The sequence below is a fragment of the Carassius auratus genome, chromosome 31 (genome assembly GCF_003368295.1).
Source record: "Carassius auratus strain Wakin chromosome 31, ASM336829v1, whole genome shotgun sequence".
NCBI classification, from domain to species: Eukaryota; Metazoa; Chordata; class Actinopteri; order Cypriniformes; family Cyprinidae; genus Carassius; species Carassius auratus.
Window position 1 is genome coordinate 27,752,159 of NC_039273.1, and position 13,632 is coordinate 27,765,790.

General features: G+C 36.2%; 1 protein-coding gene across 2 annotated transcripts in view; it reads right to left on the minus strand.

Annotated features, from left to right (window-relative positions):
* Positions 1 to 1,123: 1,123 nt before the first annotated feature.
* Positions 1,124 to 13,632, minus strand: part of LOC113051038 (atypical kinase COQ8A, mitochondrial-like) — a 23,268-nt gene continuing 10,759 nt past the window's right edge. For both annotated transcript variants that reach the window (XM_026214649.1, XM_026214648.1), the window contains exons 5-15: positions 13,110 to 13,184; positions 10,931 to 11,056; positions 8,485 to 8,570; positions 8,232 to 8,372; positions 7,356 to 7,437; positions 5,625 to 5,718; positions 4,243 to 4,384; positions 3,329 to 3,436; positions 2,512 to 2,577; positions 2,353 to 2,439; positions 1,124 to 2,275 (exon numbers count right to left, since the gene is read on the minus strand). In XM_026214649.1, coding sequence (XP_026070434.1) covers positions 1,982 to 2,275; positions 2,353 to 2,439; positions 2,512 to 2,577; positions 3,329 to 3,436; positions 4,243 to 4,384; positions 5,625 to 5,718; positions 7,356 to 7,437; positions 8,232 to 8,372; positions 8,485 to 8,570; positions 10,931 to 11,056; positions 13,110 to 13,184 — 1,301 coding nt within the window. In that variant the 3' untranslated portion in view covers positions 1,124 to 1,981. The remainder of the gene's footprint in view (positions 2,276 to 2,352; positions 2,440 to 2,511; positions 2,578 to 3,328; positions 3,437 to 4,242; positions 4,385 to 5,624; positions 5,719 to 7,355; positions 7,438 to 8,231; positions 8,373 to 8,484; positions 8,571 to 10,930; positions 11,057 to 13,109; positions 13,185 to 13,632) is intronic.

The window sequence follows — 13,632 nt, forward strand, 5'->3', positions numbered from 1 at the left end:
GAGTAAAAAGTTGAATTGAAAATGTAACAGTGTGTTTGAGAATGATTTGAAGATGATCTTGAGCTTCAAAAAAGCAAGAACAACTGACCGTCTGTACAAGAGTTCACATAATCAGCAACATTTAATTATTGACATCTCAAAAATCTAAAATATTTCAATTAATAATTAACCTCGTCATAACCTATAGTATTGTACCTATATATATATAAAAAAAATATTTGGAGAAATTATTGGAGACGTGAACCATTTCAAACGATTCAGTTCAATTTGGTGGACTGGTTCAACCGGATCCCTAAGAAGAACCGGTTAAATCGAATGATTAATTCGCGAACCGGATCTCACTACACTGCAGTGAACGGTCTCGGAACAGACACGGAAGAGAAGACAATGCTGAATTAAAGTCATAGTTTTTGCTATTTTTGGACCAAAATGTATTTTCGATGCTTCAAAAAATTCTAACTGACTCTCTGATGTCACATGGACTACTTTGATGATGTTTTTCTTACCTTTCTGGACATGGACAGTATACCGTACACACAGTTTCAATGGAGGGACTGAGAGCTCTCGGACTAAATCTAAAGTATATTAAACTGTGTTCCGAAGATGAACGGAGGTCTTACGGGTTTGGAATGACAAGGGTGAGTTATTAATAACATAATTGTAATATTTGGGTGAACTAACCCTTTAATTGAAACATCTAATGGCTTAAGAACTATTCTGGAAATTAGTCTTTTATAGGTCACTAGCACTTCTTATCTTGAACAATTTAGAGTGATATTCTTTAAGTTATTCTTTGGGAGGGGGGGTTTGTTTGTCTTCACAGCTGATAAACCAGCAGTACTGGTAACAATGCACCATACCTTCAACCCTGACGACGTGTCAAAGCTTCAATACGGCATCATCTCAAGTGAACATTGTGGAACGTGTTAATATGCTTTTCCTTGACTCATTTAATGGTCTTCTTATGTGTCCAGCAAATGAAAATGCAATGTTCAAACTTCAGTCAGTCTTAAACCGGTACATGCAACCGGACTTGCATCAAATGCTTTAAATGTCAAATGTTGAAAATGACAGTTCAGTGAATTGTTATGTGGACAAAAAAAAAAAAACAAGCCTGCTAATAAACATTTAAAACGAGTGTGTTGATTCCAAAAATTTAATATATTCAGACAATTTTATCACAATTTTTAGTAAGAAAGCCAATAGCAGGAACATTAGAAAAAAAACACCTTTTTCATCAATGCTCTGATATCAAACCATAATGCTTTCAAGCTCTCACCTTCATGTAGGCACATTTAAATTCATGTACATCTCACACATCAGTGATAGTGTGATACCTCATCCCATCATTAATATCCTAGCTTTTTAAAATGCACTATGACAAAGTAGTTGTGGTGGTTTTACAAGCTAAAACAAGCGAGCTTGTAGGCAACCTACACTGATAACACATATGTGACAGCAGCAGGTGCATCAAAGCCTGCGCTTTTCTTTCAGGAACTTCCCTTTATCATACTTTGGCCAATATTGTGCGCAAATATTCACAAATCACAAACCGAAATAAGAAAAATAAACATTGTAATGCTTTCTCAAATGATAAACGTATCAGAGTTAATACACTGATTTAGGGAGACGGTCCTCACGAGCGTAGTCCGGCATCCTGGAAAAAAAAACTGTTGGCTTGGTTCTGAAATGTTCTACAGCCAATCGTCACGCCTGATGAGTAACCAGCTTTCCCGGTTCTAGGAATTTCCGTAGGCACACAGATACATTCGTTTGAATAGCTTTCTTTGCACCACACGACTTTGGATAATCATGGACATTATTTCCCATTAACACACTCAAAAGGGAAAAACAAAAGCCAAAAACATGTATGATGGTACGGTTGAGTCAGTTGGGACAAAAGTGCCATTCATTTACATTCGAGCGACTGGCCAGAGCATTTTCTGCTTATCCAAGTTTCTCGTTTGAAAAGCTCTGTGTGTCACTGGCTTGGACCTTTCTTCTTATTGCTCCAGTAATTGCTGTAGGCCTCTTTAAACATGTTTTTACAGCATAGCTTAGCCTTCAGGCGGGAGCAGATGAGGAAGGAGCCACCCATTTTGCGGTGCAGGGAGTAGGTTTCTTCGGGTGGAGGGATGAGGCGCTGTTTCAGCATGACGGGGATGAGGTTGTGGATGCGCTCCGTGGTGCTCTGCAATCCAAAGTCAAACGGCTCTTCGGAGGCAAAAGCCTCACCCAGGATCATCACTGCATCCACATGGGCGTTCAGCATGGTCTGGATGAAGAGAAGAGGTTGTGTTAACATGATCATCGTATGTGTAGCTTAAAACTAAAATATCTGGTATATACTACCTTCGACTCATAACCAGTCAAGAACTTCATATCTATGGATCGCTTCAGCACTCCTTCCCGATCGCCATCTGCTGCAGCCTTGATGATCTGTTTTAAAGAGGGAGATAAAATCAGCTAAAGAAATAAAACATCCGTTACTTTCAATTGTATAAGTCTTACCTCAATATAAACGTCAGTGAAACTCTCATCAAACCCTCGTGTTGCACCGAAGTCCAGCAAAGCAACCTGTCGATTGAAGAACAGCTTGATTACAAAAGTCAAAACAATATACTTTTGATTTACTGTACAAAAAAATAATATATACACACTATGGTTCAAAGGTTTGTGGTTGGTAGGAAGTTAAAATAAATGTTACATTTATATGATAAAATGTTGTATAGTATAAATGTAAGGTTGTTGTTTTTTTTTTAAATCAAAGGTTACAGTAATATCGTGAAATACTACATTTCAAATATGTGCTTTGTATTGAAATATGTAATTTATTCATGATGGCAATGTAGTCATTATTCCAGTCTTTATTATCATGATCCTTCAGAAATCATTGTAATATGCTGATTTATTGTTCAAAAAAAAAAAAAAAAAATTCTCCCAGAGGAATAGGAAGTTTGAAAGAGCAGCATTTATTAGAAAAAAATATTTTGGAATATCATAAATGTCTTTACTGTCAATTTTGATAAATTTAATGCATACTTGCTGAATAGAAGGCCCCAATCTTTTGATCAGTAGTGTATTTACCTAAAACAGTAACAATTAAAGCTTACTAATTCCTATTTTCTACATTTTAGAATAACAGTGAAGTCATCAAACCTATAATATAACAAATGAAAATAAGGTATTATGTAGGGACCAAACACATGTTTAACACATTAAAACTCTACTACTTCAGCTTCTTCAAAGAACCAGGATTAAAGCAGGTTCTGTGTCTTAACCAGTAGTGTAAATAACCAGGAAAGATCAGTGATGGTGGCGCTCTTACCCTGTGGGTTTGTGGATCATAAAAGAAATTGGACCAGTTAGGATCTGTCTGCATGTATCTGAACTCAAACAGCTCCCTCAGACAAAGGCAGAGGATGTTCTCGCAGATCTGTGCGAAAATAAAAAGTATGGTTACTACACCAGCACTGGAATGCTTTAAATCCATAGTATTTATGCTTTAATGAATATGTAGTACTTAGTTTAATGTCATAAATCAGTTCAAACTCAAAACAAAAGACTGTTTTAATGCAATGTTTACAAACCACTTAACTGATGAGCATATAAATAATGTAAATTCTATGTGACTGATTTTTTTTTAAACAGACCATTTATTTCCTTCATGTCAGTCTGCATCATTTCCTCCATTTATGGTTTGATCAGCACAGTTTATTCATTTTTAAACTGCATTCCTTAATGTTTATATGTTCTTTTTCTTTTTGGTATGAACACGAACTTGTTTCCACTTTGCCCTACTAATGCAATAAAACACCTCCTCCACCAGGTGGCGATAATACTTCAGGAAGACCACTGGCTTCCATACTGGCCACGTTTGAGACCATGTGACTCAGGCATCATAGAATATAATGTGACCAAATTTGAGTGTGCTTCTATAACTTGCTAAACAAATGCTATATGCAAATTACTGTAAATAACAGTAGAAGAACTGAAAGTACTAGAAAGTAATATGTATTCCAGTCCAATAAGGTAGTAACGGATTCATAATCCAATTAGAAATAACGTTTTGAATGTTTGTATATGAATAGACATTGCCCTAACCCACTCATATAGTATTCATTTGATTTGTGAAGGTCTTTAAAAGCCTTAAATTTAATTAAGATACTCTGGTTGATGTAATGGTCTGGTTTCACTTCATTTCATTCATTGCTAAACAGTTTTACCAGCAGTGGCGAATACCTCATTTTTCAATTCTTGTGAAAGTCCATCAGCCTGATCCAAGGGAAATCCAGGCACCAGTTCGGTGGTGAGGACGTGCTGGCTGCTGAGTTCGTCGATTACCTCTGGCACGTAGAAGAAGGGATGATCCTTTAGGAGTTCCCTGCCAAAAACCACAAAGCTTCTGAGTCACTGAGCATAAGTCAGCATCCCTGAAAAAAGCATGCCAGCCGGCACGTGCACCACAGACGGGACGTGATGATGAACACACACACACAGTGCTTCTAAAGGGATGTGGGAAAATCTGAGACTAGTCTCTGGGTGTGAGGATATCCACAATAAAGCCTAAAATGAGGGTACGTCAGCTTTAAATTATAGCTTGCCAAATAATAATGGTTACATCAGCTTTGAAATACAGTCAAGCTAGCTATTTGATTTATCTAGCCACATTTTATACATTTACATATACATACACAAAGTTAAACTAACTTAAAAAAAACATACTGACCAATTAGCAACTGTTTTCAGACAATGTTTTGCTGTTTTCTAATCTAAGTCTATGGAGGACTGATAAGTTGGATAGTTTCTGTTAAACTGAATTTAAAACCTTGCAAACTGATTGGAAATATAGATCCTGTGAGGTTATCAACAGTAATCACAGATCATGTGAAGGTCAACTGTCCAAATGAACCAAATTCAATCAAATCAATTGGGCTACCTGACAAAGAGTGGATATTCTAGAAGAAGTGTTTGATTATTTCCTCATCTCTTTCCGATGTAAGGCTGTGTGCGCCACGTGTTTAAACTACGTCAATACTTGCAGGAAACAAAAGTGTTACATCATTTTGAAAAGAGCTTATCTGCTGAACACAGAGGGTCTCAGTGGTCTACTCAAAAGTAAAAGAAAAAAAATCTCACCCTGAAGCCATGAACGTAACTATATCTCTCTCTCTCTTGGTTTCATTCTTCACCCTCCCTGTCCCTGTCCCAGTAGAGGACATGACATAGGGTACAGGCTTGTTGTCAGTGTTTATTATTTCCATTTATGCTATATTTAAAATATGTCAGCACCAAAACTTTCCTTAAAATCAAATCATTCAATCCCTGGCCTACTTGTTAGGTGGTTATTTTTAGCTCTCGGCTGAGGCCACAACGATCCAGAGGATACAAAAGTGCACAATCATTCTGAGCAGTTGTAATGTTTATTTTCGTGTGTGTAAACCTTCCTCTCAAAGGGCATTATGGTACAGGACCGGTTTAGCTTGGGTATGAGGCACATGGCAGTCTGAAATGTCCTGTAGGCAGTCAATGAGGCCACAGCCGCCCGGGATTTTATAGAGAAGTAGATTAATGAATAGAATGATGTGATGTTCTGAATTAGCAGTGAGAAAATTCCCACTTACTTGAATTTCCGAGCACACTTGGCTTCCCTTATGTAATCACACTCCAGTGCCAGCTCACGTCGCATCACATCTATCAAATGATCCGGGAACAGCCCTGCACATTCACAGACACCGTCAGACATGAGTCAGCAGGTTTGTTCATATATATATATTTAAAAAAAAGGTTTGCGTCACCAAGAGGTGGCACTCACAATTATTCAGAGTTTATGCTTTTCTTGTGTAAAAAAAAAAAAAAAAAAAAAATTAAAATAAAAAGCACATAATTGTACTGAGTGTGTGCTTGTAGTGTACTTCAAATCTCAAAAGAATATTAAAAGAAATTGTACTAGCAGATAATATAATATTATTGAAATACAGAACCACTTGAATGTAAAGCCCTTTATTATGTCAAATTTAAGATTTACTAAAAAGTACAATTTTAATCATTAGGTTTTATGCATCTTTTATCATGCTTTAAAAAAAAAAGGAAATACAAGACAATACAAATTTTTAAAGAAATTAAAGTATAATTTAGTTATATAAATGCTTGTCAGCACATTTGGCAGTACATCACCCTATTTCAATGACAGTAAAAGTAATTATGAATTTACATATAAAGATCCACGTAATTCCTACTCATAAGTTCAAATAATGGCATTTAATAAGTATGCTAAAATGTACTTGTTTTTCCACAAGGATTAGTAAGACATTAAAAAAAAGTCTTTGGTATCTGGAAAAGGAGGATCGACAACATTATGATGTCATTAACAAGCTTAAATGAAAATTCAGACTAATGAATGGGGGATTAGGCTTCTCTGACAGCTGAAGATTTAACTGGCATTGATCATGCAGCAGTCGCCGCTGCTCGTGTGCGTGGCTCTGGGGCTCTGACTGCTCCAAGAACAGTCTGAGATCTATCGGCCCACTGAGGCCCACCAGGCCCTGAGCTCCCAGTTCACAGTTTGAAACACACTAAACATAGATCTGAGTTCTTGGAAAGAATAGGCTCAGTGAAAGTTTCTAAATCAGTGCAGTTTCATAAGTTTATTATTTTGACTTAAAATATTCCTAGAAAATCCTAAATATTTTAGAGCCTACAAAAATGCACACTACCTTTCCAAAGATCGGGGTAAGTACAAAAAATAATCACAAGGGACAGTTAATAAATGTATTTCATATAAATGATCCTAGTCAAAGACAGTTTACACAAAAATATTAAGCAGCAATTTTCAACATTGATAGGAATAGGAATTTTTTTCTTGAGATCCAAATCATCATATTAAAATGATTTCTGAAGGATCATGTGACACTGAAGACTGGAGTAATGATGACGAAAATTTAATTGTCATCACAGGAATAAATTACATTTTAAATATTAAATAGAAAATTTTTTATAAAATTAATTTCATTAAATTTAAATACTGCTGTTTTTTAAATCAATGCAGCCTTGATGAGCATAAGAGACTGCTTGTAAAACTCAAACTTTGAAATGGTAGTGTATACTTACTGTAAAAAAAAAAATTAAGAATCTAAAAAGTCTCTAAACTCAATATTTTAAGGGTGACTGTAGGAACCTTGACAGAAGATGATGTGCAAACTACATAAGTGTCTACTTCTTAAAATGTTACATTATACTAATTTTCATCGGGAAATAACCAGAGGTGTCTACATTTTGACACATTTGCCATCCACATGCATCCAAAAATGTATGTCTAAAATTGCAAAAATCTAATGTATGTGCATTCAGATCACCTTCAGGAAGAGCGTTGCTCATGTTCAGGACAGTCATCAGGTTATTCACGTCACTGTTGATGCTCTGTGCGACTCCAGGGTACTGAAGGAATCAAGAGATATTACACTGGGTTAAAAAAAAAAAAAAACATTATACAGTAGCAGTTCATTTCATTCAAACCGGTGTGAGCATCAAGAAAACATGATGCTCACAACAACTAAAAAAACACCTCCAGTAAAACAGCTTTAACCTTCTTGAGCACATTTTTGGGGGGCTAGTTTATTTCAGAACATTTCAAAACTGTTTGTTTTACTAAAAAAAAGTAGAGGAGAGATGCCAGACTTAGGTTATCTAATCATAAACATTCAAGTCGATATCGTTTGCAAAAGCAGTCAGAGGTAATTGCTCTTTGGACTTCAAGCAGTCGGTGCTCCAAGTTAACCTATTAGAAGACTGTTAAAAAGGGCATTTTACATGTACGTAATAGAAGGAAAGCTTTGTTTGGGATTTTGATGTGGAATGTGCGAACACAAATCAAACAATATACTAGTACTGCTTCAGCTAAATGCTAAAGAAATAGTTCTCTGACAAATTATGTGATTAATGGAACTATTATGTTGCATGTAACTGATAGCTAATAATTTTAACTAACTGCACTAAACTTGTTTCATCATCATAAAAAAAAAAATATATATATTTTTAAAAAGACAAAACAAAACCACAAATGGGTTGTGATTAAAATCACCTTTGATTGGTCAATGACTAAAGTAGCTGCAAAAAGATTGTTTTATATTATGTGGTGTCCCACTGAAAATTAACTGTTATCACCTTTAATGGCCTTTAAGCATTATTGATCGGCAGGAAGTTTAAAAAAGTACTTTCTGCCTGTAACCAACCTGGATTTTCATGGCGACTTCTCGACCGTCTTTCATCCTGGCCAGATGCACCTGACCAATGGAGGCGGCAGCAAAGGGTCTTTCCTCAAAAAGATCTAGTTTCTCCCTCCAGTTCGGTCCCAGGTCATTGTTCAAGGCTTTCTGCACAGATTAATAAAGCAACAGATGTGCATTACAGAAAAACAAATAACTAAATTCATATAATTTTCAGATGTAAAGTAATGTAATATTTTGTAGTTTATGTAGACTGTACCATCATCTGTTTGATAGGCATGAAGTCAGCACTCTGACGCACACGTTCGAAGATCTTGGCCAGCTGTGGGTTGATGAATGCATCATCTGGAACATTAAACACGCATCCAATGTTGAAATAGTAGTGCTATTCTTCAACAAATGCCAAATGAAAACGATGGCCCAGTTTATAGCTGGTATTAACATCCTTCCTGGGTGATCCGATCACAAGTACTCAGAAAGATCGCCAATTACATTAACATTAAATGTGATTCCTGGGACAATGCATTTTAACTGCTAATGCAGCAAACTGCTTGTTAACTATAAAAGTGTAGATACACTATCTTTTTGGTAAGTTTTAATGTTTAAAAAAAAAAGTATCTTATGCGCACCAATTCTGCATTTATGTGATCACCAACTGAAAATTTTAAATAAATGTTTTCTATTTTAATATGCTTTAAAATGTGATTTATTCCTGTGATGGCATGACCTGATCCTTTAAAAATCATTGAGAAACCGTGATTGTATAAACATGGTAAATATGATATATGTATAAACACGGTCCAAATCACTGTAAAGAATGGCCTATTATGGTTTATTTTTGTGCAAAGGTTCACTGATAGGTGAGTGGCTGTTGTGTTTAGGACACATTAGTGTTTACACAACAAACTTGATGTGGTCAAATGCTTTCCTGACCTTTGAATGTGTTGCCCACTTATGATTGGATCACTCAAACATCAGATGATGTTAATTCCAGGTATAACAAGGGCCTGTAGTTTCTGCTTTATATTAAATTCTTAAACAAAGAGTGTTTGCAAATGCCTAACAATACAAAATATTCTTGCATTTCATCTTGCTTATTCTTTAATAAATCTGTTGTCATATTGCATGTTTACTGAGCTGCAGTGCACAGTCAATCCAAAGATGTAAACAGGATTTTCGAGATGGTTTCAGGAGAACTAACTGTGTGACAGATGTACACCACTGTAAACAAGTCTTAAGGAGCCCGTGTGAGAGAGAGATTAAAGAAAGGGAGAGATGAGTAAGAGAGAGAGAGAGAGAGAGAGAGAGAGAGAGAGAGAGAGAGAGAGAGAGAGAGAGAGAGAGAGAGAGAGAGAGAGAGAGAGAGAGAGAGAGAGTTAGAGAGCGCTTAACAACAACTTGCTTGATCCAAACCCAGTCAAATGCAGAACTTCTAGAGAGCTGAAGACTTCTAGAGTTGAAGATTTTCAATTTGACTGCCTCTATGTACATCATAAGTGACAGTGATTTTTATCCTGTTTTACTACTTCGATCTAGATTAGTCAGATGACCTCACACGCGGTCACTGAGGAATGTGGGCTACTAAAACCCTATTCAGATGGGACTAGTTTTCCCGAAGGAGGTTAGAGAAATCAAGTGTCAATAAATCATATGTTTCATAACCAACATGAACAACCCTTCAGTTTGTACATGTCTCGATGGGTAATTGTGTGTGCTGTCCTTTTAAAACTTCCTGAGGTGTAGCATAAAGGTCACGTTTCTGGCATAGCTTTGGGCTTATTCTGAGCCTTTCCGATGCCAGCGCGGTCCTTCACTGCCAGGGATCTGCAGCTTACAAAATACTGCCCGTCTTAATGAGAAAGATGCGGTGCATGAGTCCAGTGCATGAGCAGCAGCCGAGGTTTGGAAATGTCATGCAGGGAGGCCGTGCTACATTAGTCTATGCCCTGCATTCTTGGTTGGGTGACACAGATGCATTTGTTCTCTTTCCAATACACACTAATATACACAGAGTGGGGGTGAATGGCCTCACATGCCTACCAGAAATAATCAACATATTTGCACAGAGAAGAGAGCCATTTTTGTCACAGAAGAAGTATTTGATGTGTTATTTAATACAGACAGAAGGATTCAAGGATATGAGGCAACGATTTTTCAGGAGTTATGAACTAGAAAGTAAATGATCTCTGTTATCCATGTTATTTCCAGGATAGTTCGACTGGTTAGAAGATGGTGTCACCCTTTAGATAAAAAGATCTTTAGGATCACGAGAACAAACTAATTCAAGTGTGTCCAGACTGGTAGTGTTTGAGGACCCTAAACAGTCAGCAAGCAGAAGAGTTAGCATCCATGTTCCACCACTGAGTGGAAAATAACGCAGGAAGGACACATGAGGTTATTTTATCTTTAGACATTTGCATATCAGCGAGGAAATAAATCGCATCTCCAATTTCTCTGCACCTTTCTGGAAGAGGATTCCAGTCACTCGTATCATCAGGCTGTAAACCCGAAACAGGCCTAGATCACGTAGCAGTCTAACTTGAGAGCGGCCATGACTTACAACCATCCCAACACTGGAAGCAGCCGTGGGTTATGAATCTTGTCAGTCATGGAGGATGCCTCAATGGACCTAATAAATCCTTGAGGAGTGACCTGGTCTAACGTGGTGACTTGTTATATACACAGTACATACCGAATTCTCTTACCCTGTATACTGAGCATTTGGCCAAGCTTGAGGGCCGCGCCACGCACTTTACACAAAGTCCTGACGATACGCTCCGCATTGGCCTCCGAAAGGAAGGGGCTGTTGTCCAAAACTGCCTTCTTTTCACCTATGTGAAATTACAAGAATCTGTTAACATTTTAAACTGAAAATACAACTTAAAGGAATAGTTCACTCAAAAATGTAAATTTTCTGACTTTGATTTACTAAGATTTAGATTTTAACTTATAAATGGCGCTTGATCTGTACATATTTCTCTCCTAATTTAGACAAGACTAAGTCTTTATTGGAGAAAACAATCTTATGGATAGAAGGCTCCTATTTTTAGCCCAAAGCAATAGTTTGAATTGAAAAACATCTTGAAGAATATGTGTATTATAAACATGCAGGACTGGATTCATGTGGGTTACTTGTGGATTATTTTGATGTTTTTTTCAGCTATTTGGACTCTTATTCTGACGGCACCCATATACTGTAGATTGTTGTACAAGTGTTGTACTGCTAAAATTCTCAAAATCTGCTCAGATAAAGAAACAACAAAAATTTTCAGCACAGTAATGCCTTAATGGGACAAATGGACCCATGCTTTTTTTTTTTTTTATACAGACGCCCAAAAATCTCAGAAAACCACTGTATGTGCTGTATTTGAAACTAAAAAAAGAATCTGTGTTGCGGAGAACCATTTGTCCATATAAACATAGCCCCACAAACTGCTGGATCGGGGACTTCATTATCTCTGTGAGGACACAAGTGCTATTCCTGGATGTGATGATGAGGTCAAAGGTAATCATTATCCTGCACGTTGGGTGTCTACATAGATAAGATCTAGTTACATGCAGCTGTCCTCAGAACACATGTACACTCTCAGTTCAGATATGCAGTCAGACTGAAATAATGCAACTCTGTAGATAGCTAAGCCACGAAATATCAGCAAATGTCCAGTTTAACAAGAATCTATATAGTATTCTCATAATGTGATGAACAGAGCTTCGAGCTTTTAGTTGCAAGAAAGTTATTATTTTGGCATTTTTCAGTGACAGTCTTCAAATAATTGAAATGTTTTTAACTCAATATTCAAGTTAACAAAAAAAAAAAAAAAAATATATATATATATATATATAATTCAAGAATGAAGTACAAACTTTTAAGAAGAGTACATTTCCATACCAATTACACAAATGCATATAAATATTTTAACGGCTCATCTCGACATTAAAACTGCCTCTCAGCCTTGACAGGAGCCTAATTTAAGTGCACTTTAGATCAGGAAACTCTGTAAATATTACGGTGTGTGTATATTATTATAAATAGTCCAATCCAACACAGACAGTCAAAAGAGCAATGGTGCTCTCCTGTCTAAGAGTAAATAATAACTAGATTTTCAGTACTGCTTGTACTAAAAGAAAGGACGAAAAAAGGAAAGATCTTTTCACTGCTATAATTGATGCACATTGGTTAAGATCAGGGTTGCTGTGGGTTCTTTTTAGGTAGTGCACATGTGTTTATGTGTGGGTGACTTGAACATAAATACCCGCAATCTCCTACCAATTCTTTCCTGTTTCCTCACTCACTATCTCTCTGTTAATGAAATGTTTTAAAGTCCAAAAAACAAACAAAAATCTTTTTTTTTTTTTTTTAAATCACACTATGCCAGACAACATCTCAATAGTCAATAAAATGTTCTTATGAACTTATGTTGTTATAAGAGCAAAAAGCAAAAGTGACATTTCATTCACTGCACAAGCTTCACTCAGCAGTGCATAAACTTACTTGATGGCAACCCGCCAGAATAAAAAAAATGCCCATTTTAGGTTTGAAAATGATGGAAATTCATATAATAAAAAATACTATTAAACAACTGTATAGTGTATTTTATATTAAAATGTAGTATTATCACACATTTGTATTTAGTTTATTAATTAATTTAAAATAAATAAAATGCAAAAATATTACTATTATTAACTTATTTTATATAATTAGTCAGTTATTTAATGGGTCACACTATGTGCACTGTGAGCACCAAACCAAATCTCCAGGTGCTCTCATGAGAACCAGACCAAAAAAAAAAAAAACCTGTGCACACCTGACTTATAACAACAATAACATTGTACTGATCCAAAGTGTAACCAGTTCAATTCTAGTGGACAATGCAACTGCCTTACCATTCTTCTCCTCTGATCTCAGGGTTTTCTTTGCCACTTCTGCCAAAGCTCCAATACCCAAACCCAAAGCAAGACCTGCAAGAGATTAAAAAAACAAAGTAAATGGTCCATAGATGAACAGAAGTTAAATTCTAAAACAGTCATTATCTCACACCTCAAATCAGCACTTCCAAAACTAAACAAAAAATAAACAAAACTTAAAAAAAAGAGCTATATCTGTTAGACTGATTAGTGAAAAATACACTGTACAACACTGGAGCTGTATAATGTCAACTTAACAAAAGGAAACACCAAAATAGCATTTCCAAACCACTGTGTCAGCACATTTGCGGTGGCAGAGCTGAGAAACAATAACAAGTTTTGATGCAATCTTTAGTAGTTATGTAATTTTGTGATTAAGCAACATCATTTGGGAGGGGCTTCAAGTATGTTGTAAATCAAGCAGTGAAACTAAACCTCAGAGTAAACCTGCAAAAAAATGGAGCTTGACATGCCAGTATTAACACACCTTACAGAAACACGT